At 57.4% G+C, this 21,677-nt stretch overlaps 4 protein-coding genes across 9 annotated transcripts in view; 3 read left to right on the top strand and 1 right to left on the bottom strand.

Annotated features, from left to right (window-relative positions):
• Window positions 1-6,184, top strand: part of SNX8 (sorting nexin 8) — a 44,460-nt gene extending 38,276 nt beyond the window's left edge. For both annotated transcript variants that reach the window (XM_030849553.2, XM_060285822.2), the window contains exon 11: window positions 759-6,184. In XM_030849553.2, the coding sequence (XP_030705413.1) occupies window positions 759-869 (111 nt within the window). In that variant the 3' untranslated portion in view covers window positions 870-6,184. The remainder of the gene's footprint in view (window positions 1-758) is intronic.
• On the bottom strand, window positions 3,459-10,921 carry NUDT1 (nudix hydrolase 1). Of its 2 annotated transcripts, XM_060285825.2 has the most exons (5): window positions 10,863-10,887; window positions 9,950-10,159; window positions 9,267-9,431; window positions 4,537-4,682; window positions 3,459-4,269 (listed from the first exon to the last, which is right to left on the bottom strand). In XM_060285825.2, exons 3-5 carry the CDS (start codon window positions 9,416-9,418, stop codon window positions 4,097-4,099), a joined length of 471 nt encoding a protein of 156 aa, XP_060141808.1. In that variant the 5' UTR covers window positions 9,419-9,431; window positions 9,950-10,159; window positions 10,863-10,887; the 3' UTR covers window positions 3,459-4,096. The 2 variants fall into 2 exon arrangements, with proteins under 2 accessions (XP_060141808.1, XP_030705418.1); XM_030849558.2 differs by lacking the exon at window positions 9,950-10,159 and having other exon boundaries at window positions 10,863-10,921.
• On the top strand, window positions 10,919-17,129 carry MRM2 (mitochondrial rRNA methyltransferase 2). Of its 4 annotated transcripts, none has more exons than XM_060285823.2 (4): window positions 10,919-10,987; window positions 11,586-11,709; window positions 12,588-12,877; window positions 14,922-17,129. In XM_060285823.2, exons 2-4 carry the CDS (start codon window positions 11,684-11,686, stop codon window positions 15,359-15,361), a joined length of 756 nt encoding a protein of 251 aa, XP_060141806.1. In that variant the 5' UTR covers window positions 10,919-10,987; window positions 11,586-11,683; the 3' UTR covers window positions 15,362-17,129. The 4 variants fall into 4 exon arrangements, with proteins under 4 accessions (XP_060141806.1, XP_030705417.1, XP_060141807.1 ...); XM_060285824.2 differs by lacking the exon at window positions 10,919-10,987 and adding an exon at window positions 10,994-11,174; XM_030849557.3 differs by lacking the exon at window positions 11,586-11,709 and having other exon boundaries at window positions 10,944-10,987.
• A 577-nt stretch (window positions 17,130-17,706) lies between these two features.
• MAD1L1 (mitotic arrest deficient 1 like 1) overlaps window positions 17,707-21,677 on the top strand; it is a 319,426-nt gene continuing 315,455 nt past the window's right edge. The window contains exons 1-2 of the mRNA XM_030849542.3: window positions 17,707-17,825; window positions 20,166-20,328. Of these exons, the coding sequence (XP_030705402.1) occupies window positions 20,179-20,328 (150 nt within the window). The 5' untranslated portion in view covers window positions 17,707-17,825; window positions 20,166-20,178. The remainder of the gene's footprint in view (window positions 17,826-20,165; window positions 20,329-21,677) is intronic.

Below are 21,677 nucleotides of genomic sequence, written 5' to 3'. Positions count from 1 at the left end.
GCACAGTGTAGGACCTGCAGGTGTGGCCAAGGCAGCAGCAGCGCTGGGGGAGGTAGGGCTGTACGCTGGTGAGACCTCACGGGCAGGTCCGGGTGGCCAGTGGGGACATTTCCTGATGCGATCCTGGATTTCTCCGCTGTGGGTGACTCGTGAGTGCCCCGGTCTCGAAACTCGGGGACTAGGCTCTGCTCCCGCCGCACGTTCCCAGGGCCACGCTGCTTCCTGTTGTGACGCGAGCCCCGCTGCCCCAGTGCTGGCCTTGGACACAGGCCTCGCTGCTCAGCCTCCTTCCTCGCAGACGCCTGGGGCCGGGAGCTGTGGTGGCAGCCGCCCTGCTCTCGCTTTGCCCATCTCTGTGTTCCTCTGGTGGACGTTGTCTTGGCCTCTGAGCCGCCCAGAAGGCCGGCACCTGCAGACCTGTCAGAGGGAGCAACCCCGTGATAACATTTGTTACGTCGAGCAGACCCGTGCCTTTCTGTCCCCGTGCAGGGGTGGTGGCACGGCCACCATGACCTTTGGTTGCAGGTCTGCCCTTACCTGGGCTGGTCTGTGGAGGGGTGTTCGGAGCGCTGGGCCGCGATGCGGATGGGAAGGCCGGCCCGCCCCCACTCTGGGAGCTCTGGGGGAGGTGACACATGCGCTGGCGTGGCTGCACGGGCGTCTCCTCTCTCCGTGAGCATTTTAGGAGGAGAGAGCTGGTGCGTCAGGCCACAGGCGGCCTCCATCTCCTCACCCCGCGCTTCCCCTTCCTCCTCCAGATGAGCAAGGTGTGGAATGACCTGCAGCCCAAGCTACAGTGCCTCTTCGCTGGACCGCACGGCGCCCCAAGCCCACCGAGGTCCCCGCAGGACGGCCTGTCTCCTCACTAGTGCCGGGAGGATGTGGGCGGCAGCTCCGGCGCCCTCACTAAAACTTCTTTCCAAATGGTGTGTTCCTGTTTAATTCCCTTCACGTGGTGGCTGCCCCGACCCCGAGGGGGCCCAGCGTTGGGCTGCAGCCCCTCGTGGAAGAGCTGATGCCCGGGCAGGGTGGGGCCGGGTCCCAGTGGCCGTGGCTCCCCTCCCCTCGCGGGGAGCAAGGCCGAGGACACGCGCTAGGCCTCCGGGCGTCCACGGAAGCCGCGGCCACACGGGGTCTGTCCCGGTTGCCCTCGACCCTGCCTGGCCCTCCCGAAGCACACCGTGGCCCGTCAATCTGGTGGCGAGAGTGTTGAGAGTCCCCGGAACGGTTTTCTCCCAGGACCCACAGAGGGATGGTTTGCACACAGCAGATCGTGCAGGGGGGCGTGTGCTGGGGCCCATGTGCTAGAACAGTCGGGAGGGTTCTGGAATAGCTGAGCGGGGAGACGGGGCAGGACCGTCCCCGCGGCCGGCGTGCTGCCGTCGGACGGCGGTGGCCGTGTCCGACACGGAACTGGCCAGCGAGACCTTCCGCTGCGGCCCGCAGATAGCCCTGGCCATGCGAGCGGGGGCCCGAGGGTCCCTGGGCCCAAACTGTGAGCCTGGCGGCCCTGGTGTCTGTGTCCCTCCCTCCATGGCACGCACACGTGTGCACGCTCACACTGTGACCCTGTCGTGTGCCCGGCGGTCTGAGGTGCGGAGGACAAAGCGGGGACCAAAGCGTCTGGAGGTCCGTGAGCCGATGCTCCCGCCGTCTCTGCAGGTGCAGGCGGCTGCCCGGCTGTTCTTGGGAGGCCACGCCGTGAGCGTCGAGGCTGGCAGGGCAGTGGGCTCTGCGGGGGGATCTGCGTCGCTCTGGTAACCCTCTGTTACACCGACTTCGCTTCTTTGGGGCAGCAGGAACCCTCCTTCCAGCCTCCCTGCCACGCTTGCCAGCCCAGAGCCTGCTCTGAGGGGGCGGCGGTCTGGAGCCGGGTGGGCTTATGTCCGCCTGGGGCTGGGTGTGTCCTGCCCTGAGCCCCTGTTGTGTAAGTGCCCCCCGTCCTTCACGGTTCTCACTGGCTTGGGAGGGCGCTGGAGGAGGCCGACTGCACCGAGGGTCTCTGAGGTCCCTGCCTTCCTGCAACACGAGCCTGGGGGTTCTAGGGGTTTGCCCTTGGTGTGAGGCACGCACGTGGGACACAGAGGCTCTGGGTGACAGGCAGGCTTCCCTGGTGAGCTGACACACGTTACAGTCCAGGGCAAAGTGAGTGTGCCCACCGGGGCCTGGGCTCACCCACACGTGGGTTCAGGCGTGTGGGGAGGCCGGCTGCACCCCACCCGCCGGAGCCCCACGGCAGCCAACGTGTGCCTTCCGGTGCCGGGCTGGCCGGTCTCCTGGAGGACGAGCAGAGGGGTGGTGCGCCCCCGGAGCCTGGCCAGCAGGGGCCGCCTGTGCCATGTGCCCCGTTGTGGGCTGCTTCTGCGTTTGATCCCTCTGTGGAGAAACGGGCTCCCAACCACTTTGGGTGGCTCTGTGCTGCCCGGCAGGTTGGTCCCCAGGTGCTGTGTACGCTCGAGCCGTGGAGCGTTGACCACCGGCCTCTGCTGTCCTGGCCCCGCGGTGGTGGCTGCTCCCCCCCGAGGTCTGTCCGTGGGTGGTGAGGGACACGAGGCCACGGGACAGCGGAGAGCGGGGAGACGCCCTGGCCGCGTGGTGGGTGGTGGCACAGCGGCATGGAGGGTGGGGAGCGTCTTCCCGGTCAGGTTGAGGCTTGCCCTCCCCACACGGGTCACCAGGGAGATCTCTGACACCAAAGACATCAGATGCACTTTCCAGGAGAGAATCCTCCTGGCGGGACTGGCTCCCGCGTGGAAACCAGGAGCACGTTCTTGGTTGGAGGCCTGGCCTCGCTCTTCCTCAGAGGCTCACCTGCAGGGCACTTTCTGGTCCACCCGCTCCCCCCACCCCAGGTGCTGGAAAGGGGTCAGTGGGAAGATGCTGGAGTGACCGTGTCCCCCTCGTGTGGCAGCTGGGGGCGCAGAGGCACCTTTTCCACAAAGCTCCCCGTCCGCCCTCCACCTGGGCTGCCGCTGGGTTCCCAGGCTCGGCGGGCAGGGTTTCCTGCTCAGTGTTCGCTCGGGGAGGGGGAGGAGAGGCTGCCCCAGCTCCAAGGTGGGCCACGCACACCTCTGCGTCCGAGCTCTCCTCGTGCCCGGGAGAGCCTGTCACAGCCCCGTGAAAGGACGTCCGGTTCCGTCTTCCCGATGGGAGCCCTTCGGCCGCTCCCGTCCCGTTAGGGCTGAGTGTGGCTCACCACTGCCTTGGCCTGGCCCGAGGCGTGCGCCTTCAGGCCACGCCCCTCCAGCCTGCGTCCAGCTGACTCGGTGCGAAGACGCAGAGTGGGGACGAGGGAGGGCGTGGCCAAGGCAGGCTGCCATGGGGACCCGGGGCTCGGGCTGCCGGAGGTCAGGACGGTTCGGTATCTTAGGCCTTTCCTCTTGCTTTGCGTTGAGTCTGGTTATGTATGAAGCACTTTATACGGCTGCAGGGATCAATGACCATCACACCCAGTTAACTGGAATTGTTTACAAACGAGCTACGTTCCGAGATTTTTATCACTGAACTTACATGAACAACTATCATTAAACGTGTTTATAAAAGTCGGGTCAAGTTGTGAAGTTTTTGTGTGAGTGGTTGGTACCCCCCAGCCCCCTCTCCAGGGTCAGAAACCAGGATGAAATCAGCCTGTCTTGGGGGAGGGAGGGCGACCAAGTGATGGTACATTAGACGGGGGTTGGAGCCCTGGGCCCTGACCGCGCCTCGGTTTCCCCATAAGGGGGGTGGTGAGAGGAGAACACGGCCTCTAGCCCACCCCCGGGATCCTGCGGCCCCATGCACACCTATGCCGGGCCTCCCACACCAGTTCTCCCCCGTGGGACGTCCGAAACGCCGTCCCCTCCCCTTTTGCGCCTGTGTCTCTTTCCCCCATCTCTGTTCGGTGGTGCAGGTCACAGCCAGGCACGTCTGGCAGCTCCCCGAGGATGGGACTTCGTGAGGCCCGGTGAGGAATGCTGAAAAAGTAAAAGAGGTTTATTTTCCTTTCCATCCAATCATGCGCCAGACAGACTGGAGGCCCGGCCGGTGTGCTGAGCCTGGAGCCTCGGCGTGGCTGGGCAGGGGTGCTCATGGCCCGAGGGACGAGCTCAGCTCTGTCCTAGACTGTGTCCACCTCGCGAAGCTTGTAGTCCAGGATGGTGTCGTGACTCTGGAACTTGAAGTAGCCGTGGAACTTCTTCTTCTGAAGCAGGAGGGGAAACCAGTAGCTGTCATCGGGCCACATGTCAGCGAAGGGGATCTGGTCCAGTTGGAACCACTGGGGGCGCATTTCTGAAGTCAGTGAAAAGGAACTGTCATCGATGTTCAATCCAGATTTTAAACTGACTTTTTGTGAGGAATTACTGAGTTATTCTGTGTGAGGAATTTGACATACTTTCATATTTAATCCTTGTGACTGTATCCCTTATCTTACAGAAGAGTAGGGAGGCTCTGGTGCTGGTGTGTTTCAGCACCTGCCCCTGGGGGAGGGGAGGGCTGCTGTGCCGCTCATCACCTGCCTCCCTCACCGGCGGTGAAGGGACGAGCCCAGAGACTCACCTTCGCTCTCCACTGGTGTCCCGTGGACACTGTCTGTGCAGAAGATGTGCATGTCCATCAGCTCGGGGTCGCCCACGAACTCAAACACGATCTGGCCCACCTTCTGCAGCGCGTCCACGGTCAGACCGCTCTCTTCCTGCAGCTCCCTGTGGGCAGAGGCGGATGGACACACCCGGACATAAGGTGACAGTTAACGCAAGGCGCCCACGCGGCACCCGAGAATGGTGCTGGGAGGATGGAGGGGCGGAGTGTGTACATGTGGCCAAGGGCTCGGGTTTGGGGACCGCTGTTTAGGGGCAGCCAGACCTCTGTAATTGAGCACCCTGGGCGCACCACGTGGCAGGTCAGGCCTGGCCCAGCTCAGCTGCTCGGAGGTCCCACGGGAGGCCACTGCTAGAGCCAGGGGACCCCACCTGTCCTGCTTGGCTCTCCCTGAGGCCGTCACGTGTGCGTGGTGCTCTGCGGGCTGCAGCCCCCGGAACCCGGCCCTGAGCCAAAGTCCTCCTGCCCTGTCCTGTCCCCGCACAGAGCTCAGGAGCAGACTGCAGGTTTCTACTGTCTCTTCTCCAGAGAAGGGGCTGTTTTAACTCCTGTTTCACCAAGGAGACAGGCCCCACCCCAGCCAGCTCACCTCAGCCGCGCTTGATGGTAGGGGATGAGCTTTGGGCCTGTCTCGCTGTGTCCCCACTTCTCAGGACCCTTTCCCCCAGCTCCACCACCTGTGCTTGTAGGAAGGGGTCAGGGGGCTGATCTCCCCACCTGAGTGCACAAGTGCCGGGCGATTCACGAGAACCGGGATCCCCCCCCTCAATTTAACAATGCTTCCCCAAGCTACATATTCATTGTAGACAGTCTAGCAAACACACAGAGACTCCTCACCCAGCAAGAACCCTTGCTACCACTGCAGTTTCCCCTTGGGGTCTTTCTCCTTTGTGCATCCCTTTTAAGAACTGCACACATGCCGCCCGTACCTTGTACCTGTGCTTTTCACACAACACTGCAGAGCCACGTCCTACACTTCAAGGAATTCAGCCAGCTTCTCGGCTGTTGTGTATCATAGAATAGAAGACCCACCTTGCTCATCACGAAACCCGCTGTGATAAGCATCCTCGTACACACCGTCTGCCACCAGCCTTTCACCCCACCGGCGGCGCCGCCGCCGTCATCCTGCGTCTCGTTCCATCCTTGGCAAGCGCTTTCTGGATGTTCTGCTGTGCTCGGGACTCTGGGGACCCCACCAGCCCTGCACCCGTGAAGCTCAGCACCCGTGTCTCCTGCTAGAGTCTCACTTCCCTACTGCCCTGTATTTATTTTTGTTGCTGTAAAAACATTCTAATTATACCTATTTAGAGTGGTAGCTTAAAAAAAGGTCTTTTTAAGCTTTGATCTCTGAGTTATGTTAGGAACGCAATGCATAATTACTTCCTGTTGCCTGTAATGAGGAGTCAGGGAAACCAGTGTTTGTTAGACACGTGTGTTGGGTTAAACGGTCTTATTTAAATGGACGCCTTATTGAGCTTGGAATCTGCCCTAACCTTCCCGTGAGGCCCAGAGAGGAACTGTATCCATTTGCTGCCATTCAGATGCAGCCCAGGTGATGCTCTGGAAGCTGGAATTTATTCATTGAGATGGTTAATTAAAATTAGACACGACCTAAAAAATGAACGTGTGTTTTCACTTGCGAGGGTGGAAATGGCTCCCCAATTAAATGTAACAGAAGCCTTCGGCAGGGCCCGCCCTACCTCTGGCAGCAGGCTGGCGAGCGCATTTTAAAACCGTCACCTGCTGATTTAACGTTTTGACTAATTTTGGCTCATCTTCTGGGAGTCCACGGCAGTGTATGAAATGTCAATAATGTCCTCGCAGGCAGAGCTGAGCTTGTTTCGGGCTGGGATAACCAGGCAGCCGGGGGTGACACTGATGCAGTTTTGCTGACGTGTCTGACTGCATCTCTGGGATGTTCCCCACACGGCGGGGGACATGGGGGCCCTGCGGTCCGGAGCCCGCGGTGCAGCTTGGGGGCCCGCCGGCCGCACGGCCTTCCAGAGTTCTCTAACACAGTGCTCTGTGGGTGCTGGCCAGAAAGGTGGGCGTGCTCCACGCCCGAAGCTGAAACCTGGCTGTGAGGCACCCTGGGTCCCCAGGTGCCTGCAACTCCCTGCAACCCCCCAGAGGAAGGATACATCTTCCTTGGTGCTCAGATGGCTTCCCCCCAAGGACATCCAGCACAGAGGAAGGGACAACCAGTCTCCCGGCCACCTGAGTCTGCTGGCACGTTAACCCAGCCGTTGAAGTGGGGCCCACCCTGGGACCCCAAAGCGCAGTGCACCAGATACCCCCAAGGCTGCCGTGACCTCGCTCGTCAGGGCAGGACAGCCAGGACCTGGGGCCTAAGGAGCAGCCCCACGCACGTGCACGGAAAGAGGCCAGAGCTGCCCTAGGGGCCGGGGCTGACGGCTGGGTCATCCCCAAAGTGGGCGAAGCCCTGTTGCTGCTGGAGTCCCAGGGCCCTGGGGTGGGTCTCAGCCTGCGCCCCGTGCATTAGAACCTGCCACCCGTCCCGATCCCCCCTGCAGGGGCTCAACCGTCCTTTGTCGGGGTGGTCCTGACACCTGGCTCCATCCTACACCCAGGCTGGAACCCTGGGGAGAGGCCGCGGGGCTCCTGGAGAGAGCTGCCCGGAGCTGACCCACAGGCCCTGGGCGCCAGCGTGGTACCATGCGGTCACGGGCAGACGGGTCTGCATCAGGCGCGCGGTGTGGGCCCTGGGTGGTGCACTTCTGGCCTCAGTCTCAGGGTAAGGCCAACCCTGCCTAAAGGAAGGTCCCCCGGGCAGAGCATGGAGACCCTTAGTGCCCCGTGGCTGCGGAGAGGATGTCCCCCAGTGGGGCACGCTGCCTGCAGGGGCTGAGTGTGCCCTCAAGGGCGCCCGGGTATCAAAACGGAGCTCAGGGCGGCCTGGGAGGAAGCGCCCTCCACAGCCCCACCTGCTGGACGAGGCCTCCGACGGGCAACGAATCACGAGGTTCTAAGAGGGTAACTGAGACCCTGATGCTAAAGCAGTGAGCAAGCCTGAGCGACAACAGAAAGGCAGCGATCTCAGGACGGCTCTGCGATCTGTGGGGAGGTCGGCACAGGAGTGAGGCTGGGGGTCACGGGGCCACCGCTCCAGTGCCTTCTGGCGGTGCAGCGAGTGTCTGGAGGGCAGACTGCAGGGCCCAGCACGGCATCTGCTCAGCTGCACCGAGTTTAACGCCAGGGGCCCTCGGACGCTGAGCAGGTGGCTCAATGTCATTAGTCACTGGGGCAAACACAGTAAAACCGCCACAAGGTATCACCACACCTGCCGGGATGGCTGAGATGGAAAGGACAGAAGATGCCAGGTGGCGCTGAGGATTTGGAGAAAGCGGACCTCACACGCCGGTGGCGGGACTTTAAATGAGCAGAACTGTTTGGCGGTATGTGCTAAGGCGGAACACCTCGAATTCTCGAGGGCAGCATCCACCGGAAGGACCGTACAGGACCGTCCACAGCTACATCACTTGCAACGCCAACCCGGAAACGGCCCGAAAGCCCACGCCCGGGATGAGCAGGCTGCAGTGTGTTCATAAACCGGACTGGACCGCTGCCACGTGCAGACATAATACCAGGAAGAAGCCACAGCTGCGAGGCTCTTCCCACAGGGTATTTCTGAATGGGCCAGACCGTCACCTGGGACAGAAGTCAGGGTGCAGGCTGCCCCCTGGGGGCGGGGTCCACCCTCCAGCCCCATTTCTTGATCTACGTGCTGGTTAAATGATGGACCCATTTCTTAAAACTTCCCTGATGGAGACTGGCGTTTTCCTACATGTACTTTATACTTCAATACAAACTTGACTTATAAAAGGTCTTCAGTCCTGGCCTCACGACGGACAGAGGGCGTAATTCGGTGTGATCAGAAAGGTGGCGGTTCTGTGAAGGAAGTCCAGAGGTCTATGGAGAAGAGCTGGGGGAGGGGCACCTTCTCCAATGTGAAGGCGGAGGAGGGGTCAGCCAGAGGAGGAGCCAGGAAGAGTGGGTGGGCAATGACAGCTTGGGGTGTCCGGGGGGGCAGGGATGGGAGCGAGGGGGCGAGGCCAGACCGCGTGGGGCTCAGTGGATGACACAGGAGGCTGGATTTATCCACACAAGCCTGCGAGGGGCAGGAAGGCAAAGGGGCTGCGGTCTGGAGGCCTGTGTGATCTCGGGCACACTGCTCAACCTCTCTGGGCTTCGGTTCTTCCCATGTGAAAGTGAGTGTGTCAAGGAAGAACTGAGACTGTGTGCGGAAGCTCCCAGACACGCTCATCACCAGTTCCCCTGAACAAACGAAGGAGCCCAGTGACTGGCCAGTCCCTTGGCTAGAAAGAGGAAGCCAGGATTCTTCTACCCAAACCACTGCACAGCAGCTTCCCAAATGTCCTAAAAACCACGACTGCAGAGCAGCAGCTAATGTGTACTGAGCACGGACCATGTGCCAGGCCTCGCTCAGTCCCTTATGTTTATTTTCTCACTTAATCTTCACAACAGTCCTAAGAGGTAGGTACCGTTATTATCCCCACTTTGCAAATGAAGAAACCGAGGCTCAAGGATTCGGTCTGGGCTCCAGGTCGCGTGGCTCTAAGTGGTCAAATCAGCGGCCTGGCTCTCCAGCCCGAATCCTTGTCGCCTGCGGGAGCTGGTTCTGCGGTCAGGCCTGCCCCGCCCCTCACCTCTTGGCTCCATCCTCGATGGTCTCTCCTTCTTGAACTTTGCCTCCGAAGCCGTTCCACCGGCCGGCCCCGAAGCCTCGTTTCTTCATGCCCAGGAGGACTCGCTGAGGCTGCAGCACGAGCACCAAGGTGCAGAGCCTCGAGGCACACATGGTGCCCTTGGTTCTGCAGGGAAGGCAAGGGGTTGGGTCAGCTTGACCTGGGTGTGGACGGAAGCGTGTGTATTGCGGTGGCCAGGGGCCGGGTGGACAGGAAATGTGCTCTGCCAGGCACGGAGAGGCAACGTCCCAGCTCTGTCACATGTAGTAGGTTTTCTGGGGCAGACAGAGGCCTGGCCCCCAGAACCCAGGGGCATCAGTGCCCAGGCCCTTCGCTTACCGGGCTGATGCAGCAGGTCAGATGACGGCCCATCCCTTCCCCTCCCCACTCCTCGGCACAGGGCTGTCCCTGCTCCTGTGTCCAGGGCCCGAGCCCACCGGGCACCAAGAGAACCCTGCAGTTTACCCAGCGGTTCTTGCGTCTGGCTTTTGGCCTTGGCCTTCTCATTACGGGGCCTTCTTCTGGCCTACTGTGTTCTGGTTTCTGCCTCTCTGCAAAAGCAGACCCCCAGATTCCCAAGAAATGCATGGCCCCTGACAGTGGATAGTCCCCACTCCTGTGACAGGTTTTCACACTCTGCTCACAACTGTTGCTGCTCTGGGACCTGGTGCTGGAGCCCAAGGGCCTCTCCTTCTCGAATGGGTTTGTGTGGTCCAGAGAAAGACTCGGAGGGTGATGTCGGCCACTGCTGGAGAAATGCTGGAAGAGCAGGACCAAGTCAGCTGTCGATCCATCCCCACCCCAGTCTGGGGCCCACACTGGACGAGATGCAGGATTCAGGACCAGCGATCCTCCTGGGAAGTTACAGTGTCTGAGAAAAGGGCCCTAGGCCTGGGTCCTGGTGCTGGCGGTAGGCCAGGCAGGAGAGGTGGGTCTCTGTGGTCCAGCCTCCCTTTAGTCTGCGGACTTTGTCATGTCCCCGACCTGTTCGTGTCCCAATCCCTGGCTTCCTAAGGTAATTGGGCTGCTGCTGCTGCTGCTAGAACTGTCAGCTGTCAGTGATTAGGCACCGATTATATACTTCCCCAAAATTATCCGCTTTAACAGACCCAACAACTGTGTGAGCTGACAGTTACCTTTTCCATTTTCAGCCAAGGAAACTGAAGCTCAGAGAGGCTACGTTTGACCCCAAATCAAACACCGGAGCCGGTACCCAAACCTGCGTCTACCGCAACCTGCGTCTACCGCACGTTGAAGTCTAGTTGGCTACAGCTCTTGGTTCTGCCATCAGACGGGTCCCCAGAGAGCCCGCCTAAAGTCAGGGGTCGGGCAGCGCCCCGTGTCAGCCGGGTGGCCTCTCAGCGGGGTCGCCTGTACACCGAGGCCCGCGACTGGAGTTTAAAGACAACGCACAGTCGAGCGCCAGGCTCGGACTCCCGTGTCTGGGGCCTTGTCTGTGCTGGGTCTCCAGCCGCCCCCGCCCACCAGCGCTCCCCGGCAAGTCGCAGGCCCGTCTCCCGTGGCTGCACTGCCGTTCTCACCCGCTCCCGGACTCACCCGCTCCCGGGCTCTGCACGCGCCTTTCCAACCCGCGCGCCGCTTCCGGGGGCGTGGCGTAGGACCGGAAGTGAGGCCGGCACTTCCGGTGGCGGCAGCTGGAGGGGGTCGGCGTTCATGGCCAGGTGAGCGGGGCCGTCGGTGAGCGGGGCGGTCGGTGAGCGGGGCGGCTGGCGCTCAGCCGGCATTTGTGGAGCACCTACTGCATGCCTGCGGGAGGCGGAGTGGCCAGCGGCCTGCCCCAGGTTTCCGGTCCGAAAAGGGGCGCAGAGCCCACCTCTTCCAGGCCTGGAGAGGGTCAGCCCCGACGAGGTGACTAGGGGAGACCTGCCAGCACGAAGCCGACGGTCGGCGAAGGCTCGCGGGGAGGGGCGGGCAGGCGGAGAGCTGGAGGGGGCTTTAGGAAGGGAGGGGCGGGTGGGGGGGCGCCGCGGGTGGAGGTGAAGCTGTGTAGAGCTCCGCAGGCCTGAAGCCTGCGTACCAGAGGTGAGAGGCCCACGTGGCTGAATCCAGGCCGTGGGATGGGGCTGGAGGCCCGCTGCCCAGATCAGGTGGGCTCGGGGCGTGTAACTCCGCTTTCCACGCCTCCGCTGACCGGTGGGATTAGTTCTGGCGCCCAGGACCACCCTGTGTCCTCTTTCCTCGAGACTCTTTACGCCTTTTAAAGGCAGCAGTTCTCACGTTATTGTCTCCAAATCTTGTCACCATGTTTTCATGCTGAAGGAACTTTTGGCTGCTAGCCATGGGGCTAATGGCAGCCTTTTTCATCAGAAGAAAGGACGCAGAGCTTCCTTTGTCGGGTTGTTCTGAGACTCACATGAATGGAGGCGTGGCTAACTCGCAGTCGGTAAGATGTTAACCGCCCCACTTCCCCTAAGAGGCTTGGAAATTGCGCTGCGTTCACACACGGGGTGAGTTCAGGTTTTTTAAGAAATGTGACAGGCCAGTCAGACCCTGTACTGGCCGCCAAAGCCATGGAACTAAGCAAGGGAAGGAACTGTCCTCACGGGGTTTTCTCAGAGTTTCTCAAAGCACAGTGGAAATTTCTATCCGCTGGGAAAGAATGTTACTTTCAGTAATTTTATCAGCATTTTTAACCAGTCTTGGGAAAACTTTGGTTGACACAAACAAGGTGACTACCATTACCGTTTGAGTCTTCCTGAAGAAAACTTCAGGAGGGAAAAAAACACCTTTGGGCTGAAGGGGAGAGGCCTGCCGGAGGAGCTTGGTCCGGCTGCCATAAGCCAGCACCCAAGACGGGCGACTTACAGAGCAGAAGTTTCTGGCTCAGTGTCTGGAGGCTGGAAATCTGAAATCAAGGTGTCAGCAGGGGTGCTTCCTGGGACATCTCGACTTGGAGACGGCCACCTTCTCCCAGTGTCTTCATGTGGTTTTCACTGTGTGTGTCTGTGTCCTAACTTCTTCTTACAAGGACACCAGTCATATGGGATTAGAGCCCACCCATGTGACCTCATTTTACCTTAATTACCTCATTTAAAGACCAGCCACCTCTTGAGGTGCTGGGGGTTGGGACTTGACCGTAGAGGCTTCGGGGGGATACGGTTCAGCCCGTCACACCTTCTTTCCGGCTGTGGGGCCTCGTCAAGTCACCTCTCCCTCTTGGGCCGCACTGTCCCATCTCTGAAAACGTGCGGATTGAGCCTGCGAGCTCCTGACCTGCTGGTCTTTGCAATGCCAACCTGCTTGCTCCCTTTTCCTCACCAGGTCCTCGAAGCTGGTGTGGGCTTCCTTTCAGCGACAAAAGTTCCACACCAGTGGGAGTTGCTTCAAGGGCCGGACGGGCGCTGAGCACCTGTGGCTGATGCGGCATTTGAGGGACCCGTTTGTGAAGGCTGCGAAGGTGGAGAGTTACAGGTGTCGAAGTGCCTTCAAGCTCCTGGAGGTGAACGAGAGGCACCGGATTCTGCGGCCGGGCCTCCGGGTGTTAGACTGCGGCGCCGCTCCCGGCGCGTGGAGCCAGGTGGCTGTGCAGAGTGTCAACGCTGCAGGCACAGGTGGGGCCTCCCGACCACCGTGGTTTAGACGCAGGCGCTGCCCTCTGCCAGGGGATGCAGAGCAGCTGAGCCACCCCGTGAAGGCACACGCTTCTGCGTGGTTGTTCAGGAGGAACGATACAACACTGACATTTTCAGAATGAGAGACAGGGTAGAAAGGGATAATGAAAGTGAAAATCACCTCACATCACACCACAGTAGTGTGTAGACTAATATACTGGTGTACGTCCCGTACCTCTGTTGCTGATTTGGAGCCTCAACAGAGATATATATATATATTTTTGGCTGACTGATATATTGATGTCTTTCCATGACAGTACAACTGAGTCAACCTCAGGGGTTTCCAGGTCCTGGTCCTTGAAGCCCTGTGTTTCCTGGAGGTGCTCCTGGGGCTGCCCGGGGGGGGCCCTCGTGGCTCTGGATTCCCCACTTCGGCTCAACTTGAGGGACTTAGCTTTTATCTGTTTTACATTTAGGGGTTTTGACTAAGATCGTCTATATAAAAAAGTTTCCTCTCACTAATAGATCAACTAACTATGCAAGGCAGGAAACTGTGCCATCCTTTGAAACAGCTGCGTGGTATTCCAGATAACGGTCGTACTGTTGGTGTTTACAGTCTCCCCATCTTGGGCACCAAGGTTGCTTTTGGGTGTGCAGTGCTGTGGTCACGATCCTTACCACTTGTATTTCCTGCTGTGAAGTCTGAGGGTACCACATGCACTGGCATTATGACACATGTGAAGTTCACAAAGATCTCTCCCAGACACCTTAAAAACAGTTAAAAAAATTTCTTTTGAGCTTAGTATTTATCAGCTAAGTGAATGAATGAGTCAGAAACTTCTGTTCCTTTTCCCACCACTGAGTCTATCCACAGACTTCCTAACAACTGATTTTAGTGGTTCCTGTCCCCCTAATTTCTCTTCAGTAGAAGCAGGAAAATGCCGAAGTTTAACTTGTAGGAGAGGTGGCAGAAGCAAAGAGTGTATGGATCAAATGGTTTGGTTCTTTTACTCCCAGAAGTTGCAAAAGTGGAACCAAAGCCATTTGCCTTTAGAGGACACTTCCTGGGGCTGTAGTATGTGGGACGTTAAAGGAGACACCAGAAGTGTATAAAATGGAACGAGAGATGTCCCACTAGCCAGGGCTGAAAATGGAGAGCTTTTGCCTTTGAAAAATGAGGTATCCTGCAGAATACCTGGACTTCCAATCTTTAGATCAAGGTAAAACGCCCCGCCCCCTCACCCGTGGAGCAGGATTTTTACCAAGCCGAGTGAGCTACAAAAGAGTCTGTTCCCTTCATGTATCTAGCCTGTATCTACCCTGGCATGTAGGGAGCCCGGCGTGTAGGGGTGGTGCAGGGAGGGGCCCCCAGGGCTTGTGAAGAGGGGAGCTTGGAACGGGAAGGGAAGGGAAGGCAGGTGGAGCCTGGGTGCAGCGGCCGTGCGGGCAGGAAATCTTGTTTCAGGTGAGGTGAAACAATAACATCTTTTTCTTTCACCACTGGCATCACTCAAATATGGGCAGGGTATCAAATTTTTTTACCTTATTTTGCATTTGTCGGTTTCCCCCCTCTCTTAGCTTGTTTCTGCTAGTTTCTGCATTGAAAGAAATTGGATTAAACTGCAGAATGGATTTGTTGATTTAATCCAGAGGCACTTTGTATACTGGTGTGTCATTTTCTGTTTCAGTTTGTCAAAAAGAGCACTCAGAGATAAAAGCCCTTTCATGGACCGCAAGGCTCAGGGAGTGCAATGAAATCAGACGGTGTCAGGGCCCAGGGTGTGGCCCCTGGTCTGCCTGTCCCCTGGGACAGTCACTTTTCCTCTCTGGGCCTCAGTTTCCTCAGAGGTAGAAGGACCACCACTCCCCACCACGTGTTTTTGTAGGATGTACAGAAAGTGGGGAAAGGCTTGTGTCCACATATTTGCACATTAGCTCTTTTCCTCGGTCCTGACTTTTTGTTTCTATTTTATTATTTTGTTGCATTTATTGTTTGTGGGAAGATTCAGGGTGTAAATAAGCACAGTCACCGTTTCTTCCTTAGATCCCAGTGCTCCTGTTGGCTCTGTGCTTGGGGTAGATCTCCTTCACGTGTCCCCCCTGGAAGGAGCAACTTTTCTGTGCCCTGCCGATGTGACTGACCCAAGAACCTTGCAGAGAATCCGAGAACTGCTTCCTGCTGGGAGAGCAGATGTGATTCTGAGTGACATGGCACCCAACGCCACAGGGATCCGGGGCCTCGACCACGACAGGCTCATCAGCCTGTGCTTGTCCCTTCTGGACATGGCTCCAGAAGTCCTGCACCCTGGGGGAACATTGCTGTGTAAAACCTGGGCTGGAAGTCAAAGCCATCGGTTACAGAAGAGACTGACAGAGGAATTCCAGAAAACAAGGACTGTAAAACCTGAAGCCAGCAGGAAGGAATCATCAGAGGTGTACCTCTTGGCCACACAGTACCGAAGAGGGAAGGGGGAAGGTCTGTGAAGGAATGAGAGTTTCTTCTGCTGTTTCTGGTTCTTTTTCACTGCAAATGTAGCTTGAGCCCTTTCCTGAAGTGTGGCTGGGGAGATCCGAGCCTGATCTCGGATGCAGCGGGCAGGACAAATGGGGGACCTTTTTTTAAGCCCAAAAGATATGACAAACCTATATTCAGTGTCCAAGACATATGCTAAAAAAAGTCTCTATAACATGATTTGTGAAGAGGAAGAGATAGGCAAAGATTAAAGGATGGGAAGGCAGACTGAGGGAAGGATAAAAACACTGGCAGTCGGGTTTCCCTGGTGGCGCAGTGGTTGAGAGTCCGCCTGCCGATGCAGGGGACATGGGTTCGTGTCCCGGTTCGGGAAGATCCCACATGCTGCGGAGCAGCTGGGCCCGTGAGCCATGGCCGCTGAGCCCGTGCTCCGCAACGGGAGAGGCCACAGCAGTGGGAGGCCCGCGTACCGCAAAAAAAACCAAACCAAACAAACAAAAAACACTAGGAGGCAGAGAAACATACACACGGACACCTTTATGTAACTTTCTCTTCATACCCACGTTAGTATGTTACAGAGCAACAGGCTTCCACCCTTGCTCCAAAACAACCCACAGGTTTCCTGGTGTTATTTTGGGTTTACCGCGTAATGTAGAAAAAATCTGAAGTTTCAGTCTGGGCATTTGTGTCCATCTCTCTGGCGAGTGATCTGGAAATACATCCATTCTTCAAGCAGTGAGAGTTCTCAGAACAATCAGGGAAGACGTTTGGTATGAATTATGCACGGGGTGGGTGTGCTTCGCTTTTCGCTGGGACTGTTGCCGTCATACTCCGGCCTCCAGAGACTTACAGTAAGTGCGCCGGAGCGAGCGGGGAGGCGGTGTGTGCGTTTGTTTCCTTATGCTCTTCCGGGAACGCGACGCAGCTTTACGAGACAATACAGGCCGTATTACTTTATGGAATTCCGTGCTTTTAAGTCCATCCTTTGAAAAATTAATTTCTTCAAAGCCATTTCCTGGAGGTGTGCTCATCTCTTAAGAAGAGTTTATTGATTGTAATGGTGATTAAATGCGCGGACCGAAGAAAGCGCGCGCCACCTGGGAGCTGAGAGTTATGTTTTATTCGGCGGACAAGACAGAGGACTTAAGCCCGAACGCAGCATCTCAGATAACTCGGAGATGGCTCCGAAGCGGCAAGGGGGGAGCCAGGATCTATAGGAGTTTTAGCAGCAAAGACCAGGTAGTTGGAATATCAAATGATCACAGTTAACAAAAGAAAAGCAAGACATCTCAAGTTAAGGAATTTAGTGCTTTTCTACGTTTGGGAAGATGCCGGAGTCGGGGGTCACTGAAATCATTTCTTTGATGTGCACCTCAGCTCTCTGGGGCCAGCGTCCTATGTTTTCTCTTCCTGAGTTTCTTCGGTGTGCCGTTGGGGTGGCGGGGCGGTGAGGTGGTGGCTGCAGTGTCTGACGGCGGGCATGCTGTTTCCATCCCGAGTTCCCTGGTCTCACCATCGGGGGTGGCTGTAGTGGCTGGTGACCGGAACGTCTTTTATTTACTGATACGGCAGGCAGCAGTTTTAGTTCACAAATCCGAAGGATCGCTGGGGGAAAGAATAGATACCCAGGAATCTCCATAGGGTCCTAGGGTAGTCCAGATCACTGAAGTAGGCTGCAGGCCCGACTTCTAAAATTTTGTTTTATTTGCGCTCGCAGCCCGCTAATGTAGCCCAGAGAGCCTCCTGTCCTGCTTGCACCTCCCCATCCCGTTTCCTTCCGGCCACAAAACCTTGTGTTTTATTCTCTGGAAGGGAATTCGGTGCAGACCCTCGGACGCTTAGCAGGGGGAGGGGAGGAGGAGGGGCCGGTGAGACCCGTTAGTGGACGCAGGTTGCTGTGGTTCCAGGAGGGATCTGCTGGCTGTGGGCTGACCTCGCCCCGCTCTGCCCTTGCGCCCTGGAGAACTGGGACCCAGACGACGGCATCGCGCCCCGACAGCTCACAGGGCGCTGGGAGGGTAGCTTAGTAGACCGGTTTTTCGCGTTGTTTTAGAGGGCCAGGGGAAAGTAAAAAAGGCATTCATTCAGGCAAATACTGTAGGGGCAAAATCTGCGGACTAGTCCGGCGGGCTGGAAAGTTTGGCCCTGCGAGGCCACCGTTGGCCGGTGCTGTTCCCACAATACGGTGCCAGGCAGCCGCCCAGTGGAAGCCTGACCCGCAGAGGCCTGGGCCACGAAGATAGTCCCACGGGCTGGCCTTTGGTTCCCAGTCCTCTCCGAGCGGGGTCTCCTGCGGGTGGGTGGCTATGGGGGCGAACACGAAGGCCCCAGGACCCGTTGGTGCGCGGGCCCGGAGTTTTACGGCTTGCCCCGCCCAGGTCTCGCGAGAGCGCAGGCGTACGTCTCGCGATACGCGGGCGTAAAAGAGGGAGATCTGAGCAGCGGCGACGGCGGCACGGAGGCTGAGGCGTCTAGGTGAGCGGCCGGGGTCCTGGGAGGGGTACCGGGCTGGGCTTGGGGGCGGGTGCTGAGCCGAATCGGCGGGGTTCGGGCGAAGAAGAGGCTGGGGCAGCCCGCCGGGTCTGGGTGCGGGCGCCGCCCCCTGCCCTGGGGCTCTGAGACGGCGCCCCCTCGGCGTCCCCCCTTCCTTCTTAGACCCCGGCCCTGGGGCTGTTACCGGCGTGTCCACTGTCTGTCCGCGTGCTCACCGGGGCCGGGGTCCCTGCCGGCGCGCCCCTCCGCTCCGTGCTCTGTCCTCCGAGCCTGGGCGCGTCCCGTGCAGCCCCCCAACGCTTCCTCTCCGAAAGGAGCAAATGGAAATGGCCAGGGTTCGGGGGGCGAGCGAGGGCCGGGGCGGAGGCGGCCACGGAGGAGAGGTGCTTCACCGCCCGGCCTCCGGGAAGAAGGCGCACCCCCCCTCCCCCGCCGCCCCCAGACGGCCCAGTGCAGAGAGAGGAGCCCTTCCCCCAGTCCCGCCCTTTCGAGTTTACAGCACTGTCGCCCGCATGTCTTCACTTGAGCAGCGTGGGAGTTGCCTAAGTTAGGAGAAAGCAGTCAAACGGGTGGTGAACTTAGGCCAGCGCAAGTGCCCGTGGCGGTGTGAAGTGGTGTTGCCGGGTGGAGCGCAAGTGCCCGTGGCGGTGTGAAGTGGTGTTGCCGGGTGGAGCGCAAGTGCCCGTGGCGGTGTGAAGTGGTGTTGCCGGGTGGGGAGCATCCTCGCAATTTCTGTAGGTGCCCTCGGGTGTCCTTTTGCCAAGGAGGGCAGTCGAGAGGCAGTGTGCTCTGACTCCCAGCTCAGGGGTTCCGTTGAGAGCAGTTCACGTTCAGCGACTAGACTCCTGGAAGTGAGTGTCTTTGATAGAGAGCATGGAGTTTGAGCTTTCACCTTATCGCTTGCCTTATGGAGTGGTTTAGCTCCAGGCAGGTGAAAATGGACGTGTGCTTTTCATTCTGTTGTATTAAGTGCATCAGCTCTTGAGAAGAGGGTGTATTGCCTAAATTTCCCATCATGGGATGGAAAGTATGGTCCTGGTCAAACGGGAGGATTTGCCTTCCAGAGCAGAGCGCTGCTGCCTGGCTCCACGTGGGCCTGTGTCTCTCAGGGAGGCTCACAGCACTGTGAGTGCCCCTCCCCGGTCTGTCTTCTAGCCCATTTTCCATTTGTAGTATGAAGGAGAGGTAGAACAGCTGTGTTGTGCAGGGGTGGAAACGATGGCCTACAGAAGACAAGGGCTCTTCGTGCCCAAGGCCAAGTTTCTTGTTAAGTGTGAAATGCAGAATCAAACCAAGATTCTTCACCTTTTTTGGGGGCAGGTGCCTTCAGTCTAATACTTAGGGGAAATCAGTGAGAGCTGGCTGCTTTCCTCAGGGGAACACAGTATGCACCTGTAGGAATTCACACCTTTTGGCTGTTAACTCTGCCTAGGACACTTCCACACCTTCTGACTGGTAGACGGCCTGGTGTGAGGCTGGAATCAGCGCAGGGCTGGGGATGCGTGTTCTTTGCTTCTGCGTGTCCTCGGCCCTTCACACAGTGGCCTGTGGAGTGCGCTCGACCTTTAGAGCCAGACAGACCCAGGTTCCAGTCTAGGTTCTGTAACTTTTGGAGCCTCGTTTTCTATCATCTCTAGAAGAATGTGTAAGAAGGTTTCATTCATCTGCCTATTGTGATGATTGCCGTGTCATATGTTAAATTACAAGCAAAGTGATAGACTCCGCGGCAATAGCTGTGCCGTCTGCCATTTGGAGACTTCTTTTGGGCCCTTACAATCCTCACAACTTTGAAAAGTGGGATCCTCAGTGTACAGATGAGGAGACAGGTTCAGGAAGTCCTGGTGCCCAGTGAACATCAGGTGCCTTTCTGTGTGGTGCCTGTGGCTGAAATAGTAGTGACACTTACTAACGTCTTTGTTATCCTGTAATTAGCGTTGCTGTGGTTGTCATCCTTACTGCCACCATTGTGTGCTTTGTTTCTAATTCCCAGAAGCTAGGCTTTTTGTGATTGCTTATGTGGGAGACGTGCCACCTGATTGTTGAGCACCTTATCTTGGGAGCCGTCTGTCTATCCTCCTGGTGTGCAGGTCAGCAGCTTGGTGGCGTGTTGTACTTTTATGCCTTCGTTTCTTCTCTGAGAAATTGGCAGTGTGGGCTCCCAGTGAACTCCAAAGAATGTGGTTACGGACACTGGAATATTATAAGGGCTCTGAGAGAGCATTAGGGGAGTGGGACTGCCCGAAGGTCCCCCTGACTGGGCAGCTGGCAGAGCTGATGGCTCATGAAAAGGCTTCCTGTGACCCTTGCCTTGCTTTCCTCCAGAAGGGAAGTGGCCATGGAAGACCTGGGGGAGAATACCACCGTCCTGTCCACCCTGAGGTCTTTGAACAACTTCATTTCTCAGCGAGTGGAGGGAGGATCTGGACTGGATGTTTCCACCTCTGCCCAAGGTTCTCTGCAGATGCAGTACCAACAGAGCATGCAGGTGAGTGGTATGTGTTGGGATAGGGGCCTCTAGGTAAAGACACCTGCTCTTAGGTGGGGCTGGTTCGAGTTCCAGATGGTGTAGGAGAGCAGTTTGTGTCAGGATAAGGGCCTCTACATACAGAGACTTTCCCTTCGGTAGGGCCGATTCAACTCCCATATAGTTGAGGCAGGTGTGCGCTTTCTCAGCCTAGAGGTCAGCTGGCCATCTCCCACATCTCCAACGTGGATAGGCATAGTTTTGGAGGATAGCCAGGGGTCATGGTCTGGCCCTGAGCTGTCCTGGCTCAAAAGCCTGAGATAACAGCACCCCCAGAGTGGGTCAGCATTGTGCTGACACCAACGAGCTCGCAGACACTAAAGCTAGGATTGGAAAGCCACTTTATTCATTTAATCGAGAGAAACAGTCCCAAACTGCCTGGGCACATGACCACTGGAATTGTGTAGCCAGCTGCTGGCTCCCTTGGTGGTGTAACACATGGGAGGGCTGTGTTTTAAGCACAGGTTCTTGGCCAGCCTGGCAGGAAAGGCAGGGCAGTGAGTGAAGGCTTGGGCATATGACAGCCTCAGACTATGGGGGCCATTTGCACATCTTCGCTTCAGTCTGCCGTGGGGTGATTTTTATAGTTTCACTTTGCTCATAGTCTTATTTCACTTTATTCCAAGTTCTCGGCAATGCTCACTGTGGACACAGTTGTAAAGGCTCAGGTCTCCTGAAGGACTTCAGGTTCTGAAGAGTCGTGGGGTCAGTGCTAGTTGGGGCAGGGATCGCTGGGTCCACATAGGGAGGGGATGTGGTGTCTGAGCCATGTCCAGGCCCCTGCCACTGTCAGGGCTGCATCAGGTGATCTCTGGCTTCTCTGCTTGCATTCCTTCTCTCTTGTCAGCCTTGCCTGTGTTGTTGCAGCCTTTTTGCTATAATGTCCTGTGTCAGACGAGCCAGTGGTTTCCTGTTGCTCTGGGAGCCCTGATGAGTCCATGCCACATTTGCTAAAACAGGGGCTGCTGTGTTTGTATGCATTCGTTTGCTGAATGGTTGAATCACTATGTGTTTGTTAGTGGGCTAAGTTGCTCACTGCCCTTTTTTTTTTTTTTGGCAAGGACTGTTCTTTATCCTGAAATTAGGTCATTTATATTTGTTTTTGTTGTTAAAACACCTTTTTTGAAATGGTGGTGGTGACAGACTATAGGGTTTTTCTTGTTTTTTTTTTTTTTTGATCCTTGCTCACTGGCAGAATATGAAGTTGGCATCTTTGGTCTAAGAAAGTTATAATTTTATTGATGGAGATGTCTGGGAACTTTTGGCCTGTTGGAACTATAGAGTCTAGAATTTCCAGGGTCCCTTGTTCT

Source organism: Globicephala melas, chromosome 15, assembly GCF_963455315.2.
Source record: "Globicephala melas chromosome 15, mGloMel1.2, whole genome shotgun sequence".
Taxonomy (NCBI): domain Eukaryota; kingdom Metazoa; phylum Chordata; class Mammalia; order Artiodactyla; family Delphinidae; genus Globicephala; species Globicephala melas.
This window is presented reverse-complemented; position numbering and strand designations above follow the sequence as displayed.